This window comes from Pan troglodytes, chromosome 12, assembly GCF_028858775.2.
Source record: "Pan troglodytes isolate AG18354 chromosome 12, NHGRI_mPanTro3-v2.0_pri, whole genome shotgun sequence".
Classification (NCBI taxonomy): Eukaryota; Metazoa; Chordata; class Mammalia; order Primates; family Hominidae; genus Pan; species Pan troglodytes.
In genome coordinates this window covers 114,121,543-114,148,963 of record NC_072410.2, presented here as the reverse complement: position 1 = coordinate 114,148,963, position 27,421 = coordinate 114,121,543, and the positions used below count along the sequence as shown (strand labels likewise).

The window sequence follows — 27,421 nt, the reverse complement described above, 5'->3', positions numbered from 1 at the left end:
CTATAGTCCCAGCTACTCGGGAGGCTGAGCCCAGGAGGTCGAGGCTGCAGTGAGCCATGATGGCACCACTACACTCAGCCTGGATGACAGAGTGAGAGACTGCCTCAAACAAACAAACAAACAAACAAACAAAACCACAAAAAACCCCACAGGACTCTAAATGGATAGAATCTAAGGGCAAGATTAGAGCACCAATTTCTTTTTCTATCATTTTGCACCCAGTTGAAAGCAGAGTTTTGCATGTGTGAGAATCAGACTGAGCTATAAACAGATACACACACACATAGACGCACAGGTTCAAGGGAGATGGTCTATGACTCAATAACTCATCTGGTTTGTCAATTTCGGTATCAGTATGAAAAAGCAAACTTTTCCAGGAAGTTCATGGAATAAACTGATATCCTCCAGGTTCTGGATAACCTACCTTTTCTATCTACAGGAACACACTGCACAGCGCTGCTGGGCGCTAGCATGCTGTGGGCACAAACGCTTCATAAAGCACCACTGAGGCACTGGGACTTACGAGCCACATTCTCTTAAAAAGACTAGTTGGGAGCAGTTCAGAACACTTCTGCCAACTGCATGACTGTACATGAACCTGAAAGTCTTTAACAAACTTCAGACATGTGACAAAACAAACACACAAACTACTTTTATTTTTAATCAAAATGTGAATCATCATAGTGAATAAAAATTCATGAGTCAGAATAGCATGCAATTTTTTATTGTTTTCTAAATCTATTTGTACACTTAATATGCTAGTATTAATTTCACAAACAGTATAAAGAATGTACTCCAATGATATTACGCGGCAACTACTCACCTGAAAAAGAAAACATTGTCTCTGAAATAATTCCTAATTATACAATTTTGCAAATAAGCACTATAAATGTTAAAATGTTAAGACTTCAGTGTATAATGTCAATAACATCCTGCCTTTTTAAAATTGCTTAAAACATTTGTTAAAGATCATGCAAAATAAACACTGTATTAAAATGCTAGATTACACTCAAACATCAAGGCAATGAAACACAAAAGAGCAACTATTTAGCACAATGACTGGCCCAGTAAATAACTTAATCAGCATATTAATAAAAACCCACTGAGTGATAAACATCGAAAATGTAACACTGAATCTAGATAATCGCGCATCTGTGATCTCACCATCTACCGTCCTAACTGTGACTTGGGGTAAACCACCAGAATTCATTCTACATAAATGAGCTATGTTAAAACGATAACATTTCATTGCATGATGACAGGGTACATTTCTAGTCCACACAGTACTTCAATGTGACCATTCTCTTAACTCGGCTAATAATTAATGTAAAGTACACTTTTACAGTCACACCACTTATATAGAGATATATATATATATTTTTTACCCTTGCTTTGTTACATGTTTCTAATTTTTTTTTTAAAAAGTATTTCCTTTCTTATGATCCTTCCCCAGAACTAACATGCTGACTTAGGAACAGATGAAGTAGATAAAGTCTATCCTAGTATAGAGAGCAATGATTTAGTTTTACCTAATTAAATATTTCCTTGTCATTTATCAATTGTCACTGACCTTTTTGATGTAATTATTTCCTCATTCACTCATCTATAAATATTTATTAGTACCTATTATTACCCATGTCTCCCTGATTTTCCAGAAAAAGAATTCATGTTTTTTTTTCTTCTCATTGCTAAGCTCACTTAGAAAAGTTGGGCACCATTTAAAAGAGTTGGAGAACAGACCAGGGTGGCTTCTTGGGCACAGCTGGATGGTGCTGGAAGCCAGGCCTGGGATTTGGAGAGAAGAGTTTCCGACATACAAACCCACGGAGGTCACCAGCCCTCCCCGCATCTACTCTCCTAACAGCTCAGGACAGCCCCGTCACACTACTGCCAGCCCTGGTGACTCACTTTCTTGGCAATTTTTAAAGCCCTCTTCATTATGTACTTCCTACTCTTCAGAACCTCTGTGATAAGCAATACCCCTGCCATACAGAACGCGGATCTTGGTTTACTCAGCCTCTCCCTGTAGCGTCACAGGCTGTGCACTCACCTAGGTGAGCCCCTAAGAGCAGGGTTTGCTTCTGCTTCACCTAACGCCACGTCTTCCCTCAAATGTGTGGTCACCAAATGTTTGCAAAAAGGGTCTCTAGCTTTTTTTCTTTTTGGCAAATTAAGCCCTTTAAAATACTTCTGACCTATCTTTATACTCAGATCTCACCTCGTCTCAAAAAGTTTTATGGGGTAATGCACCAATGAAAGGTACAGTGGTATTAGTGAGTTCTGAAGCTTCTAATTACAAAGACCACAGAGGCTGGCTGGTGAGCCATGCTTCTCACGCTCCCTTCTGTCACACTGCAGATGTCTCTTTTACCTCGGCCTCATCATCGGTTAGTTATCTGTCAGCGAAATGTAGAAAGGTGATGGGCATGGATGGAGTCAAAATCCAGGACAATTCTGTCATAAGGGTACAGTAACACTCTTCTCCTTTGCTTGTTTTTCTCAAAGAATGCTTTCTCTTTCTTCTCCAAAGCCTGTGCTCTCAGAAGAGGCTGCTGCATGGAGCTCCGGAGGATCTTTGGAGAGCCTTGTGTAACTTGAACGTTGGCTTCGCTTATGTGTCATGCTTTTTAGATTCTCATTCTGAATAGTGGTTGGGTTGGGACTGGAACTAGGCCTCAAAATGACTTGAGAAGTCTCCCTAATTCCCTCCATCTCATCGAAATTTTGATTGGCTCTGTTGGCTGGGGCACTATTGTTGTTCAGAGTCACGGTGCTGGGAGTTCGGTTCAGGTTGTAGGCTTTCTGGCATGCAGGCCAGTTTTCTTCAGGGCTGCTGGCTATCAAGCTGCATTCGGAAGGGCTTTTCTTGTCTTCTGAACAAATGGACATCCGAGCTATAATTGGATCTTGCAGGCCACTCAGGCTATGTGGGATTCCCCGCTTTCCGCTGTGACTGTCATCTTCCAGCTCTATGAGATTTGCCTTTTCAAGCTGGGAGTCATCCGCCACTTCATTGTGCAGAGAGTGATTGGGAGAACTTTCACTGGATCTCACTCCTGAATCCGATGAATCCTTTTTGTCAAGGAGCGCATCCGATAAATACTCCTTGGCTTTAATGAAGGTTCTGATCGGCTCAGCACTGTGTTCTGGAGACTTCGGCACTCTCTCTACTTTCCCTTCGGCTTTTCTGTCTTTGTCATCTTTGAGCAGTGGAGTGTTATCTGATTCTTCTGTGCCAGATTCATCCTCGTCACTTGGGAGTTTTTGATAGCGCAGCCCACTTCCCTTAAGCTTCAAATCTGTCTGGAAGAGGCTTGACCTTTCGGAAGATTTCTTGCCTGGGAGAAGCTTACTGCCTGACTGATCTGATTTTTCATCTTCTTCAGTGATAGGATCCAGGGGGGAAGCATCGTTGGTGGAAACCCCTGATGATGAATAATCGATAACATCTCCCCTCTTCATTAGAAAGGACTTCCTCCCATCATCGGGCTTTGGTTCACTATCCTTCCCCTTTTCTTGCTCTAGGTTTGAATGAATAGAGCCCCCCGATGAACTCTGACCCATGTAATATGTGCTATGTGGAGAAGATCTGCCACTAATGGTTGTAGACCCGGGGCCCCCTTCTAACTGGGACATCTGAGCAATGTATTCTCTATAGGCATCTCTATACTCGGCCTGCACCTTATCAGTAAGCTTTGAAATTTCAATACTGGAATCCTGGGAATTGAGACTCGAAAGACTTGGGGTTCTGCGAGTTTGTGACTGTGAAGACAGAAAAAAAATAATTTAAAAATTCAAATAAGAAGAAAAAAGGCATAAACATCAGCTTAGGAAATATATATGTACACTAACCATTTAAAAAGTCATCAAAACATCAAATTCTTTTAAAAGAATTCTACATAACAGTTTAACAAAAGCTGTGACCTTATAATGCTGTTATTAGAAAGCTTTCTATAAATTTTAATAAAATCAGTTTATTGTTAATATTTAAAAGTATGATTAAACACTGTATTAACAAATAATCTTAGCACTTGTTTCTGGTTTTTATTTCATTTTTAAGAGACAGGATCTTGCTGTGTTGCCCAGGCTAGATTCAAACTACTGGACTCAAGCAATCCTCCCGCCTCAGCCTCCTGAGCAGCTGGGACTATGGGCATGTCCCACATGCTCGGCCACAGCACTTGTTTTTATAACTTCAAACGTTTAGCTTTTATTTAAGGCCAAAGTCAACTTCATTGATAAAATATAAAAAGCAATGAGGCCAATGGTTGGGCCTTAGTAAACAGAAAAATAAAGTAGTTTTACAAGTTTATTTCCAATATTAAGTTTTAGAATTAGAATTTGCTTCAGATCCCAGAATAGCTAAGAAACAAGGAGCAAAAAGTACAGATGAGGAAAAAGAAGGAGAAGAATCAAGAAAGTTTAAGAAGGGTCAAGAGCAAAGGCTAAAACAAAAAAGAAGGAGCAAAGTGAATTTGTTGGGGACCTTCTCGAGGAAATAGGACATTTTCTTCCTTCCCCAAGGCGCTGCTCCTCCTCAGCGCTGCCCTGCCCTGCCCACTCAGTGTTACTCGCTGCCGCCCGCTGTGCCTCCTCCCCCGTTGTTCTCCACACCCTGCTCTGCTTTTCCTCCTGTGCTCTCCTCACTCCCCCTACTCCTCCTGCATCTCTCACTTTGCTCTGTCCCAGCCCCTACCCCTCACCTGGCCTCCTTCTTCTAAGAATCTCCAAAGGAAGAACGCGCCTACATCTAATGCCAGACCAGAAGAAACCAATATCCATGAAGGGTGTGCAGGCGTCCTGGAAAACCAAAGGATGGTGCTCAAAGAGACACTATGTGGCCAGTGTTCCAATGAAGATGTACTTCAACCAACAGTTACTGAATGCAACAGGAAGATCGCCTGAGAAAGGCTGAATTTGCTGACCACCCTAGCTCAAGTAGCCTAATCCCTATTGACTCTGCATGCCGTGACCCTGATGGATATCTCAGCTCTCATCAATGTCTACATGAGCTACTTTTTTCTTTGTTTCACTGACTGCCCCTCTCCACATGGATGCAGCTCCTTGAGTACAGGGAGCCCTCCATCTTGTCTCCTGTTCACTTAGGTATTCAGTAAGCATTTTCTGAATGACTGTCTAAATGCCCATATAATCTCAGTGAACTGAACGGTGGTGCCCTTATTCTTCAATAATATGAAAAATGCCATTCAATAAATACCTGCCAACTTAGATTACTGTGACGAGGGGCACCTTCATCCAGGCCAAGCGTGTTCAGCTCTTCGAAGCTGAAGTTGAGTGTGTAGGGCGTCTGGCTGGAGAGCTCGGTGTGAGGCAGCTCGTTGTGGGAAGCGCGGCGAGCAGGCTCACCGTGCGGGGCTGGGCCACTGCTGCTCTCACTGAGGAAACGTGGGTCTTCAGGGACCACGTGGCTTTCTGCGTTTCTCATTTCTAGTACCTTAACAGAAGAAAAACATAAATGTTTACACTAACAAATCATATTTTAGAAGCTTTAGAAATATTTAGAAAAATCAAACATTATAAAGCTACTGCAACAGCAATGAGAAAGCATACTTCTGGTAAGTGAATTTCTAGTGAATTTGTTTTATACATCAGCTTATCTTTCATGTTAATTAATACTAAAGGAAGCAATGGTAGAAACCACCATACATATACTACACTGCAATTTGTCCATTAAATTATTACTTCTGTTTAAAACTTAACTTGAGGACAAAGAAAAATGCAGCTGGCATGTGTCAAAACCAGAGCTGGCCAGGAGTAGGGCGGTAGCTCCAGATTGTATTCAGAACTACGGCAATGGGGGTAAGCAGTCTCATTACAGAAGGGAGTTCAACTCGGAATAAGCACGAATGAGTGGGGATCTACCACCAAGGGGCAGGGTGGGGGCCGTGGATGGAACATTACTAAGGGGAGGCAGCAGGAGTGGGGGACTCTTGGTACGCCGATGGCCAGGGTGAGCAGACATCACCTGGGGGTGGGGGGGTTAGTGACGCGTTAGATCAAATACTGAGGGTGATCACACATGTAAACTGACTTAACAGGATTCTTGCTAAACCTGGGCAATGCAAGCCTTATAAGGACGAATGCTGAAGGTCAAGGCCTCGAAGGCTTCGAGGAGCCTGATGAGAGTTAAGGCAGGTGAAAGCATGAAGAACCGGCAGGCGGCCTCTTCCCCAAATCTCTGAGTGAAATGCCCAAAAAGGCAAAGGCTGCCAAGTGCTGCTGTGTATATTTTCCACAACACAGGATTGCACATAAGTGTAAGAAGCAGTTTTTAAATCAAAAAAATATGAAAAAAATACCAGTTTAGGCCAGTACTTATTGATACTGGTTTTCTACAATGTTATAAATAATTTTGAATGTTATGATAAAATAATGTTGTAAACATCACAATGTTACAAATATCTTACTGTGCTTCTAAAAAGGTGCCAGTCTCCAAAATTCATATTCATCTCTTTCTTCAGTTCATCAATGTTACACTGAGCTAACACACGGCCATTTATGTTTGCCTGAGTAAAAATTAAAACAATTATGGGTATAAAGACAGAATGTGAAATATTCTGAATTACTAGTGATTGCCAAGTATGCTTATATTTAGTTTTAAATAAGTCTCTAGAGACCAGAAAGGCTGACCAAAAAAAAGGTTATCATCCCATATAATAATACAATAAACAAGCTGAATTTGAACAACATCAGCCACTTCATATTTTCCCAAATGTCTTAGGCATTTTCTGGGACCAACCGAAGAACTAACCCTCCTATTTCCAAAACTACCTATGCTGTCATGAGCAACAACAAAACTGTTAGTTTTTGTTTTCGAATCTTAGAAAATATGAACATGAACACAAGCTGCTGGAAGGGGACAAAGACATCTGTCCTCATAAGCGTGTTGGTCACTAACAACGTTCTAAATGAAGTAGGCCTGGCAAACTTGTTTATCCGTTATATTAGACACAGATATGAAGAATGCCCACCCACTAATTTTCCAGTCTATTAAATTCACAAGGCCCGGCGCGGTGGCTCACGCATGTAATCTCAGAACTTTGGGAGGCTGAGGTGGGTGGATCACCTAAAGTCAGGAGTTCGAGACCAGCCTGGCCAACATGGTGAAATTCCATCTCTACTACAACTACAAAAATTAGCTGGGAGTGGCGGCACATGCCTGTAGTCCCAGCTACTTGGGAGGCTGAGGCAGGACGATCGCTTGAACCCAGGAGGCGGAGGTTGCAGTGAGCCATGGCCACGCCACTGCACTCCAGCCTGGGTGACATAGCAGGACTCCATCTCAAAGAAAAAAAAAATCATAAAAAAGGAAGTTATCACTTTTGGTTCCCTGTAATTCTAGTTTCCCCTAAATGAAACAACAGCATTTTCTTTATTAATAATAGGTAGCTTATTGCTTTTATAAAATGTAAAACCTGACTTTATTAACTGGAGCAAACTTATGAAATAGCTATGTTTATAATCAATAGAATGTTCAGTTTCCAAGTTAATCCTGAAGAAAACAGTATACACAGCAAGTCTGTGACAGAGGTCCTGCTGCAACAATGCCGCGGAGCCCTCAGCACGGAGGCGGCCAGCGGCTCTGAGGGGCTTCAGAAAGCCGGGGTCTAGGAGCAAAGAGCTGAGTGGGGAGAAAACCACTACCCCGATGGGAACAAAATCATCACCAAGGACTCGTGTGGGAGACCCCGCTCTTTCCTGACACCAACCAGCTGCCTGAAGGAGAAAGTGGGGCTTGTCCATGGAAAAGCCAGTGTTTGACTCATGCAAACAGGGACTAGCACGAGCCAGCTCCGTAAGGAAACTGACATTATCTGAAACCTTTCTAAAATTGGCTGAGATGAGTAAAATGGTGTCTACATATGCTCATAATTCTTTAAAAAACTTCTCTCAGATGTCATTCTTTCAAGTATATAAATATTAGAGGCTGGTTATTAACGTTCTACTTTATTACACAGTACTCTGATATAAAAAGTATACCTTAGTGAAATATCTACTATAAAGACTTCATTAAAACCTTCCCCCAAATCTCAGGCATCTCTAGCCAACTTCCTGATAGCTGCTAGAATTGCAATAGGATCTTAGAAGAAAAAAAAATTATGCAAATGCATTAACCTTGCAAACCCAAACCTATGTGGTTTCATCAAATGTGACATGATCCTAAGTCCTACATGACATGAAAATGAGAATTTGGAGAAAATGAGGCAAGTGTGGCTTACTTTGATAATCACTAAATCACACTAACAAATATTACAATTAGAAAAAAATGTAACACAAAGGTTTTCGGTTCCACACTGGAAAGATGAGTTCTGTTTATCCCAATGGGAATCCCTCAGAGTTTTCTCTTTCTCATCAAGGCATTCTTTACTTGTATTAGGTCATTTAAAAAAGAACATGGTAAGACAGCTACTTTATTTTATTTTATCCACTTATAAAATAAGAGAAAACAGGGCAATTTTAGAATACAAACTAGTAAGAATTATGTTTTCCATTTAGAGCTTTCCCATTTTAACAGGGAATGCATGTTTGGGAAGCTATACATAAAGTGTACATGACCCACACAGTCCTGTCTTCCGCCCCCAGCGCTGTCTCTGGTCCGTGTGTAAGTGGCTGCCTCACCTTTTTGATCGTGGTACAATACTGAGGCAGCATACTCTGGTCCAGCCCTTCTATTTGTTTCAGCTTCTCACATACTGCATCCACATTCAGTGAATTCAGTAATACCACTGGGCCTGGGGCTGGGCCTGACCCCTAGAGAAGTCAAGGAAAAATACAGGTATGAATAAGCATTTAATGCCATCTATAATGAGGTCATGTGACAGAGAAAAACTCATTAAGTTATACCATGAAGTAAAGTAAAAAAAAAACAAATGTGTTTAGCATGGTAAGGAAATACCATTAGGGAATAGATTTAGTTACTGTTATAACCTAATGAGTAGCTTTTATTACAGCTGATACAGCCTGGTCAAAACCATTTTTTCTAAGAAAACAGAACATTTCATGAACAAAGCCTAGGTCAACTTCTCAAATGTTTACTGCCTAATCTCAAGAGAGAAGGGTGCCGTGCGTAATAAGAGGAAGAAGAGAGGTTAAAAAAAAACACACACGCAAAAAGATGGAAAACTACTGATGCCAATATTATATGAATACGAAAAATAAACCTACAAAATAATTTTAAAGTACCTATACTAGACAATTAAGCAACTTTGAGTGTTTCTACAGACTACCTCAATGGTTACAAGAGCTGAAGTTTTCAGATCTTCATCATATTGTATCCAAGGGATCTAAAACTTCCTTTAGCATCTGTTAAATCATGATGTAAATACAAAACAACAGTATTAATTCTTAACACATGTGAAAGTAAATACCATCTATTAAAATTTGTTCTCATTTAAAAGGAAAGTCAAAATAATTAAAAAGTCTAGTATTTATTTGAAGAAAAACATTTTCGGAATGTGGATACTAACAAACCAGTTGTCCGTGGTCAATGATAAATGCGTCTTCCCAGCACAGATGTGCTCATTGTGGTTTAGAGGGTGCATGAGCCTGGTCAAACTCAGGACTTCAAAGTCACAGAACAAATAGCTAGTTAGTAGTAAACTTGAACCAGAACTGTAACTTATCAGGTCTTATAACTTCCTATTTTCCTTTTTCCAACTTCTTTCACTTAACATAATGTTTTCAAGGTCCACCATGTCATAACATGCCAGTCCTTCATTTCTTCTTATTGCTGAGTCATATTTATCTTTTCTATCTTTCAAATGCTTTTATTCCTCAACCAGTCTCCTTGCTCTGGATACAGTTACAATTGTTTACATTTTTTGTTGTTCAAAAAAATCACAAAAAAATAGTTTAATCAACAAAATAACTAATGATCTTACTGGATTATGCCTCATAGATAAAATAATCCATGAGTCCATAGTAATATAACTAAATAATTGAAAAAAATGAATTAATTAGGAAGGAGAGACAGCTTTTCTTTACAGAATTCCAATTAATAAATGTAGAACAGGAAAGCAGAAAATGACCATTAGGCAAACATAGTAACAGTGAGTGCACACATGATCCACAGACGGAAGCGAAAATTAATGGGCAAAAGTATAAGCAGAAACGGGATATTTGCAGAGTTTCAAAGTATCTCCTCCAAGATATTCACTAGTTATAGAAGGAACAATAAAACTTTACGGTGCTGAAACCTGGCAGATGCCACCTTAACCAAGTGACCAAGGTTAGCATTAGTGGTGGGAAGGCTTATGGACATCATGAACCTTCAACTCTGATGCACTGGGAAGGGCATAGCATCACTCCTGCAGTTTTCTAGCAATATACAGTCCCCTTGCAATCACGAGGAAACATCAGACAAACCCAAATTGAGGGACGTTCTACAAATAACTAACCAGTATTCCTTAAAAGTGTTAATTAAGGTCATGAAAGATAAGGAAAGACCAAGAAACTGTCACAGATTAAAACAGACTAAGGAGAAATAAAATGCAACTGAATTGAATCCTGGACCAGAAAAATGACATTTGTGGAAAAGCTGGTGAAATTCATATAAAGTCTGTAGTTTAGTTAATAGTATTATGCCAATTTTAATTTTTGCTTTTGATTATTATACTACAGTTATGAAAGATGTTTACATTGACAGAATAGCATTTTTTGCATCTTTTCTTTAGGGTTAAAATTATTTTAAAGTAAAAAATTTATTTCAAAAATCCCGAAATCTCTCTACTTCCGATTGTGCTAAAAACGACAAGTATAATAGACACGGATCAAATTAATCCTGTCAGCTTTGGAGGGAAAAATGTAAAATACTGAGGAGAATTTTATGTCTATGGAGAAGCTGAGAATTCAGCAACAGAGACATGTCAATAAAGACACCGCCCTTTTCCTTTAAAGCAAAAAGCTCTACCCAATGTTACTTTCACAATCTTTTTACAACTTCTACAATTTATCAGTTACTTTCAAGCATATTTTATCCTTCATTGGGGATTATGTAGAATATATATGTTACCTCTGAATTACTTTTAAAAGCTTTTTAAGAAAAGACAGACACATAGGGACATTAAGATCTTTGTAATTCCATCAAAACTATAGTCTGACTCTTATTATAAGTTGGGCTTTATACAAGAGCTAAATTATCAATTAATGAAAATATGTTATAATATGCTTCTTTGAATAAAGAAGAAATGGTAATTACCTGCTAGACCTTTTCTAAAATAATCATACATAAGAAAATTATTTTGAAACCACATGAATCTTATAACCAAAATAACAATTTGGGGGTGGAAATCTCATAAAAGGGAGGAGAAAGAGTGCAAAAATGATAAGGAAAGGGCAAAAAGCATATTCAATAATTCAGTAGGTAAATTCTTACTAGAAACTAAGCATATTACTTTGAGAATACACAGACTAGTTCAAATAATACTTTAATGTTTATCATGCATTCTTATTGAAATTATCTAAGTCAAGAAGAGACCATTTTAGCATATTGATTTTAACATCAGAATTTGTTAAAAATTTTTTTCTGAACCAGAAAGCTGAATGCAGAAGATATTAGTGTGCTTAAACTGTTAAAAATAAACTTCAAAATTTACACAGATCAGAATTTCTCCAGGTAAAAGTAAAGCTATCAAAATACTGAAATTACCCTGAGGTAACTATATCACTGTGTATTTTAAGTAGATTAGAACTACACTCTGACACATTATCATCTTTGGTAAATTTATTAAATAAGCACAGAACTGATTAGCCAGAAATGAGTGCCATGCAATGGCTGGAAGCAACTAATAAACCGAAGGCACCTTAGTGAGCACAGGTTTATAGACAGCCCAGCATGAAGTTGCCAATGATTGCTTCTAGTAGTCTAATAAGAAAAGTAAGATTTCATTGAGAGTTTCTGTACCTGTCTCTGTTTGTTAAACCCAGAGTCACACGGCTTTAAGGAAGGAATAAAACACAGTGAAGGACAAGAGCATAAAGTAACACATCCGATGCACAATTATAAATGTCTAACACACACAGGCAGAGCTTCATCATTCCTATTTCCTCCTCACTCTGAACGGACCACGGATAGCAGCACACAGCAAGGAGCACACATGCATGCACACACCCCCCACCCACAGTAGCTGCATTCCATTCACATGTGCTTGGTCATCTTACAATTATACTCCTAAAAAAAATTATATTTTTTGTATTGAAAGAATAAATCATGAGCCATACATTTAATAAGAAAATGAGGTACATCAGATTGGCTATGAAACGTCAATATTCGTAATATATGCAAGTTTAACATTAATTTAAAAACATTGAATAAGAAGGCTTAGTTACTTAGACTATCACATGATCATAAAATATCTAGCCACACTATAGGTCATGTTCAGAAATACACTTTCAAATTTGAGTTTTGCTTCTTTGGGTATGTGGCACATAATAGATGCGCTAAATACCATTTCATAAGAATGGCCCCAAGAGGCTTCTAGCTCGAGAAACAGACAAACCTTGCAAACTGTGATGAACATAACCATTTCAGTGAGGTGGATTTTTAAAAACTCTAATCCAAAGCAAATAATCACTGCTGGCAGTTATTCTTCTGTACTTAAGATTGGTAGTAAATATTCTTAAAATGCTTAAAATCATCTAGAGATGACTGGCAATTTGTACCAAAGTTAATTTACAACACTGTTTTAGTACATTAAATGGCAGGGTTTTTGCTAGCCTGACGTTTGATGTCTTTCTTTTAACATATTCAATATCTGGGACACTTCGTGGAAATCCTGTTTTCTAGTTTACACTATCGACCTTATTATAAATAGGTTTTTAAAAAGCTGTCTGTAGAGATTTGCAAAAATTCCAAAATAGGAGTGCTAAGGAAATTACAGTTTACTACAAGACATCCAAAACACAAAAGAAAGCTATTATTAACCTGATTGGAAAATATAACTTACTCTTCAAGCTACTTAAGAAATACTAGGTCAAAGTTGACAGATTAGGCATAACACTACATTTTAAGAGCAATCTTAAAAAACACAAGTACTGGCAGGGTGCGGTGGCTCACACCTGTAATCCCAACACTTTGGGAGGCCGCAGTGGTGGATGACTTGAGGTCAGGAGTTCAAGACCAGCCTGGCCAACATGGCTAAACACTGTTTCTACTAAAAGTACAAAAATTAGCTGGGCTAATTTTTCATTGTGCGGTGGTGCACGCCTGGGTCCCAGCTACTCGGAAGGCTGAGGCAGGAGAATCACTTGAATCCAGGAGGTGGAGGTTGCAGTGAGCCAATATTGTGCCATTGTACTCCAGCCTGGGTGACAGAGCGAGACTCTGTCTCAAAAAAACCAAAATGAAACAAAACAAAATAAAAACACAAGTACTAAACTACTGCAATGAACATAATTTTGTTGTTTTTAAACTTTTAACTGTACTCTAGGATTTCATAACATTACTGTAATATTATTTCTGTGAAAATATCCCAATCAATTGAGTTGAAAATTGTTTAGGAAAAAAGTTTTCTTGAGTTGAAGTCTGGCACAAAGACTTTCAAGCAGGAAGTGAAGACAATTTTTCACTATACTTTAATAAGAGGCAAAAATGAGCAAATACTTTTCCAAATTCAAACAGGATAGTACAAATCCACTTCTAAGACACTTTAAAAAGTGTGAATGGTGTTAAAGCTGGTTGAGGCTACTGTGCAAAGTCGCTGAGAGCTGACAGGGAGGACCTGTCCTGAGCCTGAAGCCTAAACACAACCTAAAACGCCTTCGACTCCCTACCTATGGCACCTTTAATCCTGAACAATGAGAGACAGCTTAAGTTCTAAACCAGTGGTGAAAATAAAAATTCTCCACAGGTGAGCCCCGCTTTTTTTTTTTTTTGAGACAAGGTCTGCTCTGTCACCATGCTGGGGTGCAGTGCTGTGATCTTGGCACTCAACTGATCCTCTCACCTCAGCCTCTCAAGTAGGGGGACTACAGGTGTGAGCTACCATGCCCTGCCTGGCTAATTTTTTTTTTTTTTTTTTTTAAAGAAACGGTCTTGCTATGTTGCCTAGGCTGGTCTTGAACTTGTGGGCTCAAGTCATCCTCCTGCCTCAGCCTTCCTAAGTGCAGGGTTACTGCATGGGCCATCCCATGGGGACTTGTTTTCACTTTTTACTTGGTCACTCCACTGACTGGACCCTGTTTAATGAAAACCAAGACTTTCAGTTTTAATATCTTCATTCAATAGTTTTCATCAACATCTAAAGGTAAAGGTAACAGCACACTGGAGGTCATGATACTGTGTGAACACTGCCTCTGCAGTTCTGAAATTCTTTATGATTAAACTTTGTGCTAATTATTGTCATGCTTTTTCAACAAGTTATAAAAGTGATCTAAATAAAGCTGTCCAAAGGTAACGAGTAAACCCTGTAGCTGAGGAGGTCAAGAAAGAATGACTTCATAAAACCGATAATTCCCTCGGTGGCCTTCAGGTCCACACTCTGTGAAGCAAGATTTTCATCAGTTTTCTTCACTGCTGTGTCCCACTAGAATAGCGCCTCTTACACTCAATAAATATTCGTTGAACTAATCGCTGATCACACAAGCATCTGTGGTACTCAATGTAAAATAATTCAGGGAAAAATGAAAGGATGAAGAAATGCTTTATTGCTCCTTTGAAAATGTGCTTTTCAATGAAACACAGTTACCACCAGGAGCAGCATACCTTAAATTAAGCCAGACTACAGCGCTTCGAGAGCAACTCTTTGAGATGACAGAACAACATGCCACTGAGGAGACCTGGCCGGACACAGGCCCTCAATACTAGGTCCTTCGCTTCACTGGGGTCACAGAATCATGTGAATGCTGCCATTTCCTAGTGGGAACTGGACTCAAAGAAGGTAAAGGCACCAGTGAAAACATCCCTGGAAAGCTTTCAAAATTTTAAAGTATCTAAAGTATTCAAATAACCTAGAAATTCCTCTAAATTCTAAGAAAACAAACCGATTAACACCTTTAGGGCTAAGAAGCATCAACAGATAAAAAGGCTGCATGAATCTAAACTGATTGGAGTATTTGTACACCACTCCCATGACTGAGACAAAGATGATTTAACCAAAAACAGTTTGAGTTCTGCGTCTTTAAGGCTCCACGGATTCTGGCCTTTGGGCAGTAGTAGCAGTAGTAATAATAATAATGAAGTACTTAAAGTATGCTAAGGCTGACTAATCCTTGAATCAGACCTGAGGCAGGTCTGCTTTTCCCAGTGAGAAAGCTGAGAATCAGAGGGGTAAAGTAATCTGTCCAAGGCAAAGAGCTCATCACCAGGGTCTGTTTAACTCAAAAGACCAAATACCTGACTAAGTCGTTTTCAGGACGAACGGGGCAGAGCCACCAGCATGGTGGTAAGCGCCATGGTCTCCTGCATTCTAGTTCCAAATCTGGCACCCCTTTCCTGTGTCCCTCAGGTAAGTCTCACACTTTCTATCTGTGCCATGTGGAGACTAGCACTCCTGGGGGACCCTCAAGAGGAAAGGCATGTGTAATGTGGGTTCCAGGATTCTGCTTTTATTGGTTTTACAAACTGGAGTTTTGATTAAGAGTTCATTTCTAAAAGCTTCTATGCTTTGGAAGTTTGAAAAACACTGTTCCTTTCTAGCCCTAATATTCTGGGAAGCATGTCTTGCATATAGTACTAATTTTTTAACCTGGTTTCACAAGACTTGGCATATATTTTTTCTCTATTATACAATTATTTTTAAAAAGCTAGCATGGAGGCTTATAGATATATCCAACTGTTTCACAGAAGTGAGGATTTGTTTTATTAATATATTAATATATTTTATATTAACATTTATATTACTATATCATTAATATATTATATATTTTATAATATAAATATGTTATATATTAATATAATTATTTTATAATATATATTATTTATATTATATATTATTAATTTATATAAATCCTCACTTCTGTGAAACACTTGGATATATCTATAATTTATCTGACAAGTCCCTCCCTGGACATCACAAGCTATAAGCACTACAGTGTTCCTTAATGTGAGAAAACTCAATGATTTTTATAAGGATCTAATTTATAAAGGTGATTCAGATGTTCCTCATGGCAAAAAAAAAAAAAAAAAAAATATATATATATATATGGGATCATCTCTATTTTGAAAAGACCATAGCTGGTTAACCCCTTATGGCCTGGCTTTTTTAACACATTACCTTGTGACATGACAATTTGTCCAAAAACGTTTGTGTAGTTCTTGACTCTTCTGCAGGCTTTGTATAGAGACAGCTGACTGAGCAGAGATGGGACCAATGGGAAATCCCGTTGTCCAGAAACACAGAGTTTTCTGCTACAGAGCTCGATGGGCTACACATACTTTTCTGCTAGGTACTCTCTGTTGGTCCAGCTACAAAGTTCTGGCAATGTTCCCATGTTCTGATTCTTTACCTTCCACCACAGCTTTCAATTTGGCATTGAACTAAGTGACTACTTAGTTTTTCTAGGCTTCGACAAAACAAATTTTACATTCTATTGTCGTTGTTAATTTCTTAAAAGCAAAGGAAGCTTAGTAAGCATCTATTATTTGTTATGCTAATCATAAAATGATCTTTTCATAGTAAAATAAAAGCAAATGATATGGTTATTCTACTAGACAAAGTCACTAATATATGCAGAGCACCTTTGTTGAGCTTCTAAACACATCTCAAGAATCACACGATTTCCCCTTCTCCAAAAACTCATTTCAAAATTTGCCTAATGCTCCTTTACTGGTCCCTAAAAGAAACTACAGACACCTTTTAATGACATGTATTTGTCTACATTCTTGAGCATGGGAATAGCTACTATGTCAGCATGTCTGTGTCATTAAGGCCATTAACTTCTTCACAGTATCTGATTTTCTTCAAAACTTTGCTCAGGAATTTTAGCTCAGAGAATTGAATTGCATGCAATAATGTGTATGTTAAAGGCTCTCTGACTAAACGAAAGGTCATTCTTGCATATAGTGATGATGACCCACGGATTAAAGATCCCGTAAGCACTGAAGAGAATTATTGTGGTTTACTGTGGATAACTGAAGTCACTGAAACACTTCAGCTGAAATGTTAAAATGACTTTAAAATAATCATCAACCTCTCAACGAAAGCACCACAACGGTTCTCTTTTTCTCTCCTATTAACATTAACTCAAAGGAAATTAAAGTTAAAAAGCTACTGCTGGCCAGGCACGGTGGCTCACACCTGTAATCCCAGCACTTAGGGAGGCCAAGACGGGCAGATCACAAGGTCAGAAGTTCGAGACCAGCCTGGCCAACATGGTGAAACCCCATCGCTACTACAAAAACACAAAAATTAGCCAGGCATGGTGGTGGGAGCCTGTAATCCCAGCTACTCAGGAGGCTGAGGCAGGAGAATCGCTTGAAACCAGAAGGCTGAGGTTGCAGTGAGCTGAGATGGCGCCACTGCACTCCAGCCTGAGCAAAAGAGCGAAACTCCGTCAAAAGAAAAACAACCTATTGCCTGCCAAAATGCAAGTTTTAAGTTAAAAATTACAGATAAACTTAGTAATATTTCACCATGTTAATTCTAACTGCTATGCCACATTTCAACACAGCTATAGGCTAAATTGACCATATTACATGGGTGTAACATAGTCTGTAAATAAAACAACCAAAGTTAAAATACAAACTGGGTTCTTTTTTTTTTTTTTGAGATGGAGTCTTGCTCTGTCGCCCAGGCTCTAAATGAAGATTTTAAAGCTCATCACAAACTTATTTCTTATTAAGTACGAAGTCTTATACAGTAATTTTTTTTTTTTGAGACCGAGTCTCGCTCTTGTTGCCGAGGCTGGAGTGCAGCAGTGCGATCTCGGCTCACTGCAACCTCCACCTCCCAGGCTCAAGCGATTCTCCTGCCTCGGCCTCCCAAGTAGCTGGGATTACAGGTGCCTACCACCACGCCTGGCTAATTCTCATATTTTCTTTAGTAGAGACAGGGTTTCACCATGTTGGCCAGGATGGTCTTGAACTCCTGACTTCAAGTGATCCGCCCACCTCAGCCTCCCAAAGTGCTGGGATTACAGGTGTGAACCACCCCGCCTGGCCACTTACATAGTAATTTATGAGGTGATTCCCTCTACAAGGTTTTTCTGTTTGTTTATTTTTTGTTTTTTTCTGTTTTTTTTTTTTTTAAAGAAACCTACCGTAAGGTGTTGGCAATAAATAAATAAATAAATAAATAAATAATTTCTTTTACATGCTGAACAATCTTCTGTTTATCTGGAGAATTTATTTTAATAAATATATAGGCAAAGAAAAGTATTATAGCACTGCACTAAAACTCAGACTAAGACTTAACTAAATGTAGACACCTAGATTGAGTTATTAAAGATGCATTTTTAGTCTAGACCATCTAGCTCATGTGTCTTTTTGTAGTCTCAAGGGTGATACTGGATACTTTTCTAAAATATTCCACATGTGTAATAGCAACCACAGGCTTAACAAAAACAGTCAAAGGCAAAGCTAGAGCTCACACTGAGGAGCAAATACTACCAACGGAACACCCCTGACAGCTGATAGAAAAAGCCCTTCCTTATTGAAGAATCAAAAAAAACCCCATCCCATGTATTGAAAAAGGGGAAAAGCAGGAGGAAATACTGGGTGAAGTTAAACATCCGCTTTTTAATTAATTCAGGAACCATAATTATTAGCATTCAGCTACTCTACACTAGCTGCTCATCACACCACAAACGCAGAGTTAGTGAGCTGCTATCATCACAATTAAGACAGTCATTACTGAGGCAGAAGCAATGAGATGCCAGCGATCCACACCACAGGACTACTCCATTACCCTCGAGGAGTCTGTGGGTGAAGAAAGCCCCTCAGCAGCATCCTCCTTGATAACTTCCTAACAACACAAAACAGGAGAGTGTGGGTGAAAAGGGGAAGGGGGGAGCCAAACTGTGAAGACAAATGAACATGATGGTAAAATAATATACAACACTGAAACTCAACAGTTTATGTTTTTGCCTCCTGATTTATAAAAACATATTAATAGAGAGTTTCTTTTTTTAAACTATTACTTTTATCATCAGGAGCCTCTAATATTTTGGGCACAAATGTCTTTTATTAGATTCAATAGTTCGTTGGAAGAATTTCCCTTATCTTGTTTAATTCCTGCCATTTGATTGAAATGTTCTTCCTTCAATACATCCTCTATTTTTTATATCATGGTGCTAATATTTACATACTATAAAGGTACTGTATACACATGTTCTTTAAGAAGATATTAGAAATTACCAAATGTAAAGGCTTAGTTTTAAAAGTTTTGGTAGCAAACACTATATTACAAGCCAGAAATTTCTGGCTATAAACAAGTCAACATTTCTTCGCTGAGACTGCTAGTCATTTTCCTTCCATAGATATTTACCAGAAATTAAAATAAATACATTTTATGTTAGTAATAGGTTATGTTTCTTAAAACTATGCATAAAATCAGTTGCACTCTTTTACTATGTAAAGGAAATAACCAAACCTCAAATGCTATCTATGTTGATTATTACATTAATATTTGCGTTACCCTTTTATATACTTACTAGGCCATTGTTCTGATCTCTGGGCAAACTCGTTTTTACTGATGGACGTGAGATGAGATGTTGGGAGCCGCCAGGGTAATACCTTGGCGTGTAAAGGTATGGGGCAAAGAATGGCTATGGAAAAACATGTAACAAAAAAGGGGTAAACAATTACAGAAATGAAAGTGTAATGAGATTTTTCAAATGAAACCAATAAGATACAACTCCAAAACTTTAATGCAAATGACAAAACAAAAGAAAAAAAAGCCTCACTCATATTCCATAAGATGCTAAACTCAAACTTAAGAAATATTACTTACATTTTTATATTGGTCATTTCATATAAGCTTTTTTCAGAAAACTGAGCAACTAAAGTTTTGCACTTTACAGTTTGACACGAGTTTCTCTCTATATTTAATATGTTTACAAGCTTACCATCTGTCAGGTTCTAAGCAGTTTAACCAATATTAACTCATAATCTTTTTAAAAGAAGCAGACTGGAATCTTAATACTATTCCTTACCAATAAAAAAGATTAGCCTAAATAAGACCAAAAAGTCTGGAATATATGAAAACACCCTGGCACAAATTCCAAGAATAATGTTATTACAAGTTCCTGGAGTTCACCTCTAGTTTACACCCTACAGTTTATAACCTAAATAAGCAAGCATATTTTTTTTAAAAAACGTGGGGAATCCACTGTTTATGTGAGATTTATAACAATGGCATACATTTGTAACCAGCTTCATATAAACAGAAGATATCAAATTATACAGGCTAAACATAAAGACTGCACTTCATAAGGTTTTGTTACACTGAGGTGAAACCTTCCCCACCCTTTTTACTCCTGCCAGCTTAGAGGAATTATTCTGCTTTTAACACTAAAAAATCTCAAATAACTACAGCAAAAAGTAGCTAGATTTAAAAACAAGAGAAAACTATAAATGTTTTTAAAAATGATAAAATACTATTAAAAAGCATGATTACATTATTGTTATTCATGAAATTAGTGAACATAGTATTTCAGGCTAGATGGTAAGGTAATCTTTCATTTTTTAAAATAAGCTTCTCAGTTTCAAATTTTCAGTTGGTATCAACGGAGCTATTTTATGCAAACTTACACAGCAGATTTTAAGACTGGTAAATAAAAACCTGCATTTCACACTGCCTACCACACAGTGAAATTTTAAAAGATGGAATACATGATAAAATGCTATTATTCCACCTTTGTCTCCTTGTCCAAATAGAAAAACGGAGTAACATTTCTCGGGACTCTTTAAACAGTACCTAATTACTTATATGGCCAACATTTTTCAAAAACTGGAAGTTTAAATTCTAGAATCCTTTCTTTGTCACATTTATCCTAAATTCTCTTTCTTCCCAGCTCATATGAGATGTATTTACACAGGCAGTTTAGGCACTAGGCTTCTATGACTAACTAGGTCCTATGTTTTCTCGAATTAGACTAAAGAGGGAGATAGCAAAAATAAGAAATTGCAATGCACCTTAAGAGAACAGTTCCAGAAAGTGTAACCCCAGGTTCATGCTCCATTTTCCTACAGGAAATATTAGTGTTTGAGGTCATTAAAGTGAGAATATAGCTTGGGCCTACTAAACTTGACAGGGCCTGAATACTACTGATAATTAGTTGCATTTCATCTTTTCATCTGGGAAATTATCCTATTTAACTAAAAAATTGTAGATGACTGAAGATAACTTGACATAAGACTCTAAAAATGGGCTACAGTGCTATTATTTGGAAAAACATCTGAGTTCCATAGCAGTACTTTCCCATTATTATCTCACATTTAAAAGACAAAAATATATTAAGTATAGGTTTACTAAACTACTATAGGAATTTAAGTTTATCATTGTTTTAAATGCCAATAAAACTATTATACAAGATATAACAAATAGAACATTTGTTTATAAACAAACAAAAAACAGATTCCTTTGAAGCTAGGACAGTCACTGCTGACCCTGTGGAGTCCATTTACTTATCAAGAAACTAAATAAAAGAAAAAAAAATCTAATATTCAGACTCTCTTGAGACCTAGAACACATTAAAATTCTAAATTATTTTGATTTCCAAAAAGTCCTATATTTTACATTCAAACTTTACATTTTTCCTATGCTAAAGCCAAAGTACAGCTTTAAAACCAAAACAGAATCCACAAGCAGAAAACTGAGGTTTAACAAATTCTTAAAAATAAAGCTGCCTCCAACTTCCTTACCCTGTTGTAGAAGGGATGCTGAGGGCCCGTCATGCCGCTGTAATAGCTGCTGTGAGGCTGTGGTGACACCACTCCACCTGTGAAGGGCCCATTGAAGGACGTGGAAGAGCACACGGATGGGGGCTGGCTGTACCCTGATGGCGCCCTAGGAGGAACCTCATGTAGAGGGAGCGGGGGGTACGCCAGTCCTCCAATACTGATCTGCTCTCTGGCAGCACGAACATCTGAAAGATTCAATCAGACCCCAGAAGGCAAGAGAAAACAGGACATTAGGAATCAGTCCAATTATCACATTCTTCTTTAGTTACTAGGCAGAAACATGACTTTATCACTCTTGCCACGGATTCCAACTAGATTAAAAAAGAAGACAGAAAATCTTGAAAACTCACAGGCCTTTTAGTGAGAAATGCCCAGCTACTTTGCAAAAAAGCATTTTCACCATTCGAAGTCACCAATATCTGGATTCTTCTCTTCAGTTATTGGAACTATTGACTCTTCTCTAACTCTTAAAGGATTTAAGATATTCTAACAATTATTTTTATTCATAACGTTATCAAGTATTAATAACTCATATTTGTTGGGTATTAACACATATAATGTTAGCAAAGACTGTGGGTTTGCAAATTATGAGACTCATCCACCTCTGAACAACAACAAATTCCACAGCCATGTAATACCCTTTGACATCAGCCTTGTAACAGGTACCTAGAAAATAGAATACAGAAGTAGTTTAAGGTGATCTCTTCACAGTTCCTGGAAAACTCAAAGGCAGGTCAGCAGAGCCATGTCATACAAAAGACTGTTTCGATGAAGGTTTTATGTGTGTGCACGTGCATAGAGTGGTACCTCCAGAACTTCATTTATTCCAAAGCCTTAATGTCACTACCCTGAAGCTCTAGTCCCCAGATTTAAGTTAATATCTGAAAAGTAATATAAAGATTTTCTTATTTCTCTGGATAGAGATCCCTGTTAAGAACCAAAGACTGGTGACAAGCAAATTACAATGAATGGATATCATGAAGTCATGACTGTATGTTAAAAGAAATCCAATTCCAAAGTTCCAAAGACTTGGGTGGGGGCGGGAGGGGTGGGGACAGGGATCATAATAAAGTGAGATCCACAAATACTAACAGGATTTTCTTAACATTCTCAAAAGGATGCCAAGACTCCTAATCTTTAATTTCATTAATTTTTCTGTGTAGTGCTTAGTTCAATACCTCTTGGTTTTTCAAAGAGCAGGAGAAATGTACACAAATAAGTTAGAAACATGAAAAATTCTTAGAACTTTAGATGAAAAATTAAATTTACTACTAATACCCACCTGCAATAATTTCCCGTAGTTTGGGATCTAGGTTTACAGTGCATGGCAAAAAGACTTTTACATCTCGAGCCACAAGAACTGGGGTCCTTGAAGACAAAAACACTTCAAAATTTCTTATATCTCCATCAATTTCAAGAAGTGGCTCAACATCCTTAGTTGTTGGAATATTCTTTGATATTCTTCAAATAAGAAATCAATGAAAAAGGTTATTAATGTCACTATTAGAAAGGTAAATTCTGCGTGTCACCTGAAGTTACTTATACAACAATTACACATCTTGGTCTGATGGATTTGGTCTAATTACACATCGGCTCACTGCAACCTCTGCCTCCAGGTTCAAGCGATTCTCCTGCCTCAGCCTTCCTAGTGGCTGGGGTTACAGGTGTGCACTACCATGCCCAGCTAATTTTTGTATTATTAGTAGAGACGGGGTTTCACCATGTTGGCCAGGCTGGTTTCGAACTCCTGATCTAAGTTGATCCACCCACCTCAGTCTCCCAAAGTGCTGGGATTACAGGTGTGAGCCATCATGCCCGGCCAAAAAATCTATTTTTAATTTTTAGGTTTTTTTTTGAGACAGAATCTTGTTCTGCCACCCAGGCTGGAGTGCAGTGGTGCAGTCTTGGCTCATTGCAACCTCTGCCTCCCAACTCAAGCTTTCCTCCCACCTCAGCCTCCAGGGTAGCTAAAACTACAGGCTCATGCCACCATGCCTGGCTAATTTTTGTATTTTTCTATACAGACGAGATTTCGCCATGTTGCCCAGGAGGCTCTTGAACACCTGGGCTCAAGCATTCCATTCACCTTGGCCTCCCTATTGGGATTACAGGCATGAGCCACCTCATCCAGTCTAAAATTTTTTTTTTTTAATAAAAGAGAAAGAAACTCAAAAAAGTAGTATGGTTACAAAAAAAGGTAACAATGAGTACGGCCAGAATTCTACTGCCTTTGGCCATGGCAGGACTTGGGTGGGAAAACAGAAGGAAAGCCGCACATGCACAGGTGTGTCATATGCTCAGGGTCACCTAAGCTGGCTAAGGGTCACCCCTCAATGAAGATTCATTGAGTTATTGCTTTACAGATGAGGACAGTGGCCTCAGACAAATTAAACAGATGGCCCAAAGTCACACAACTACAAAAGCAAATCTGACTGGTTCTGAAACCCGTTTTAAATAGAATACCACAGTTTTTCCTTTGCAAAGAAAACAAGAAATGAAGAACTTATAAATAAATTACACAGATTTAAAAAAAAGCTAAGTTTTTCCTTTTTTAAAAAGGGTTTTGTTTCCTATTGTAAAAGTAATATATGCTTACTATATATGTATATACATAAGATAGAAAAACAGACAGGAAAAAACATACTTTAACCAATCAGACACAATACCTCCTAATATAATATGTCACTTAGTCTTTTATTATGCAGAATGTTTTGTATAACTGAGTTCAAGCAATATGTAAACAATTCTGTATCATGCAGAGACTCTTGAATGTAAAAATAAGTAATATTCAATTAAAAACACTTATTAAACACTACTGTATGAAACTGTAGTTTTTGTAGGTCAAAAATGGTCAAATGTTGACAATTCCTGATCTAAGGCAGTAAGCAAGAACGCATCACCGAGGGATAAACGGAAGAAAAAGAAAGAGAAGTTAAAAGACAAGAGGTAGATGAGAAAACTAGAAACAAATCAAATGTCCACTAACAGATGGAAGGATAAATAAATAGTGGTATATCCACACAATGGAATACTACTCAGCCAAAAAAAATGAACTACTGATACAAAGAACATGGATGAATCTCTCAATAAATTAATCCAACCAATAAAGAGTGTACAGCAGTATGTTTTCATTTGTATAAAACTAGAAAATGCAAACCAATCTAAAGTATCAATGCAGAGCAAGGTTTGCTGTGAAGTTAGGAATGTGAGGCAGGAGGGAGACAAGGGAGGGTATCAAAGGAAGAGGTGGAAAATTTTAGAACTGATGGAAACATTTACTCTCTTGATTGTGGTAATGACTTTGTGGGTATATACATTTATCAAACTCGTGAGATTGGTCAATTTAAATATGGCAGTTTATTGTATGTCAATTACACCTCCAAAAGTTGTTTAAAAATCACTGGATATATCCTTCCAATTAAACAAGAATATTAACTGTTAGATTATACTAAGTGAGCACAGTTGCAGAGGAGCAGTAAGATTTTCACGCCCTTCAAAAAGTGAAATGGGAACCTTATTCTTTTTTTTTTTTTTTTTTTTTTTTTTTTTTTTTTTTTTTTTTTTGAGACGGAGTCTCGCTCTGTCGCCCAGGCTGGAGTGCAGTGGCGCGATCTCGGCTCACTGCAAGCTCCGCCTCCCGGGTTCACGCCATTCTCCTGCCTCAGCCTCCCGAGTAGCTGGGACTACAGGCGCCCGCTACCACGCCCGGCTAATTTTTTGTATTTTTAGTAGAGACGGGGTTTCACCGTGTTAGCCAGGATGGTCTCGATCTCCTGACCTCGTGATCCACCCGCCTCGGCCTCCCAAAGTGCTGGGATTACAGGCGTGAGCCACCGCGCCCGGCCCGGGAACCTTATTCTAATGTTAGTAACAGTTATATCATTTCTTTGGGACTAGCACTTTACTGCTCAGACCCAATACTTGGCTAGTAGCCAAATATTGAAAGTCATCTAAGGGAAAAACCCAGAGAACACAATTAGCAACCAAGAAGAGAATGGGGTGCTGGGGAGAAAATAAGGGTAGCAATTTTATCTTAATTAATTTCAGAAAGTCCGTTTTACAGACACAGACACATGCACAAGACAGAAAAGCCCTCTGAGATGGGGTTACTTTTAATACATTAAAATCGTGTTCAAACTGATTATTAAATATATTTAAAATGAAGTGGAAAACCTGGAGAATGGTTGCAAGTGGTGATAAAATCAGAGCTTAAACAGTTAAATAGGTAGTTCATCTATTGCAGGAGTTGAACACAAAATACTAAAAAGAGAAGCTAGAAAGATTTAGATAAAAACACACAGCTGACAAGTCACATGAAACAAATTAACTGCATTTTAATGCCAGCTCTGCTTCTGCCTGAATGCAACAGTGTTCTCAGTATGATGAACAATGCTGCTGTTCACAAGCCAACAGGCTACTGCTGGCTTCCAGATTGAAGTCTCTATTCTAACCTTCTGAGCTCAATACATTAAACTCTTCTGCTGAAAGAGATATTTATGTAAATGATAATCTTTTGGCAGTGGGCCATCAAAATCATATGTGCCTTTATTTTTCAGATATTTTTCCAAAGGTTAGCATTTAAAGAATTTAAGTAACTTCACTTTTCAGTTAAGAGTGAATTTGAATTTCCAGCATTATGAATCATGTGAATTAAAGTTGCCAGCAGTTAAATGGCCCAAAGAAAGCATTATAAAACCTCAGGCATCAATGAGCTCCTAGTAAGTCTAAATGCAATTTCCTTCTATGCTACCAATCTAGCAATACTTGTTAATGCCAACATCAATGTAAGTTAAAAGCATTTTGATTATAAATGACAGTGGTTTTTACAAAGTCCATATTAATTCCTTGGCAGAAATTGCATAAACTATTCATATCACTTCCATTCAAAATGAGGTTTTAAATTACATAAAAGACTTCTATTTTAAATCAAAATATAAACAGATTCTTAGAGCAGAATTTATGAAGAAAGTATTATTTATCACATTTTATCTAAAAGTAGCTGCCTAATAATGTCATTATTTAGTAGGATGTTAAAAAATAAGACACATTTTGTTTAAAAATTTAAACAGAGAAAACTCTTAAATGCCTTAGAATTTTATTGCCTTGAAACAAATTTAACTTCTAATAGACTCTCAAATACTTTCTACCAGTGAATGTCCATTTATTAAATATCATCCATGAACAGAACACTTTGGAGATTCTGGGAGACAGACAGAACACACAGACAGAAAACAGCCACTTGGCATTGCAGCCAAAAAGTCAGAAACAAAGAAAAAATGGAGTCCATTTATACACCCACTGCCATCTGTGAAAAGGCAAAAGCCCTGGATACCTCAGGAGCTGGCTACACCCTTCCATCTTCACCCTGTTAATTCCTACCCATCCTTTGTGCTCAGTGCAATTTCCCCCTCCTCAGAGAGCATCCTGGAGACCAACTTATGTTCCTTCATTACAAGCCCCCAGAGCATATATACTTTCTTGCATAATATGTATCATAATTCTGCACTAGTGGAATTACTTTCTTAATGTTTATCTCCCAATCTAGACTGGAAATTCCATTAA

At 38.0% G+C, this 27,421-nt stretch overlaps 1 protein-coding gene across 32 annotated transcripts in view; it reads right to left on the bottom strand.

The window, feature by feature from the left end:
• KIDINS220 (kinase D interacting substrate 220) overlaps nt 1-27,421 on the bottom strand; it is a 116,048-nt gene that overhangs the window by 6,326 nt on the left and 82,301 nt on the right. For 6 of the 32 annotated variants that reach the window (XR_010149642.1, XR_010149641.1, XM_024354192.3 and 3 more), the window contains exons 23-28: nt 23,142-23,320; nt 21,821-22,044; nt 19,609-19,722; nt 8,641-8,772; nt 6,429-6,527; nt 5,219-5,455 (exon numbers count right to left, since the gene is read on the bottom strand). Coding sequence is in view for 27 of the 32 variants with exons in the window: in XM_024354192.3 (XP_024209960.1) it covers nt 5,219-5,455; nt 6,429-6,527; nt 8,641-8,772; nt 19,609-19,722; nt 21,821-22,044; nt 23,142-23,320 (985 nt within the window). In the remaining 5 variants the exon portion in view is untranslated. Of the gene's footprint in view, nt 1-708; nt 3,763-5,218; nt 5,456-6,428; nt 6,528-8,640; nt 8,773-11,923; nt 11,957-16,232; nt 16,565-18,863; nt 18,921-19,608; nt 19,723-21,820; nt 22,045-23,141; nt 23,321-27,421 lie in introns of those variants that run through there. The other 26 variants (XM_016946651.3, XM_016946646.4, XM_063790132.1 and 23 more) reach the window with 13 other exon arrangements.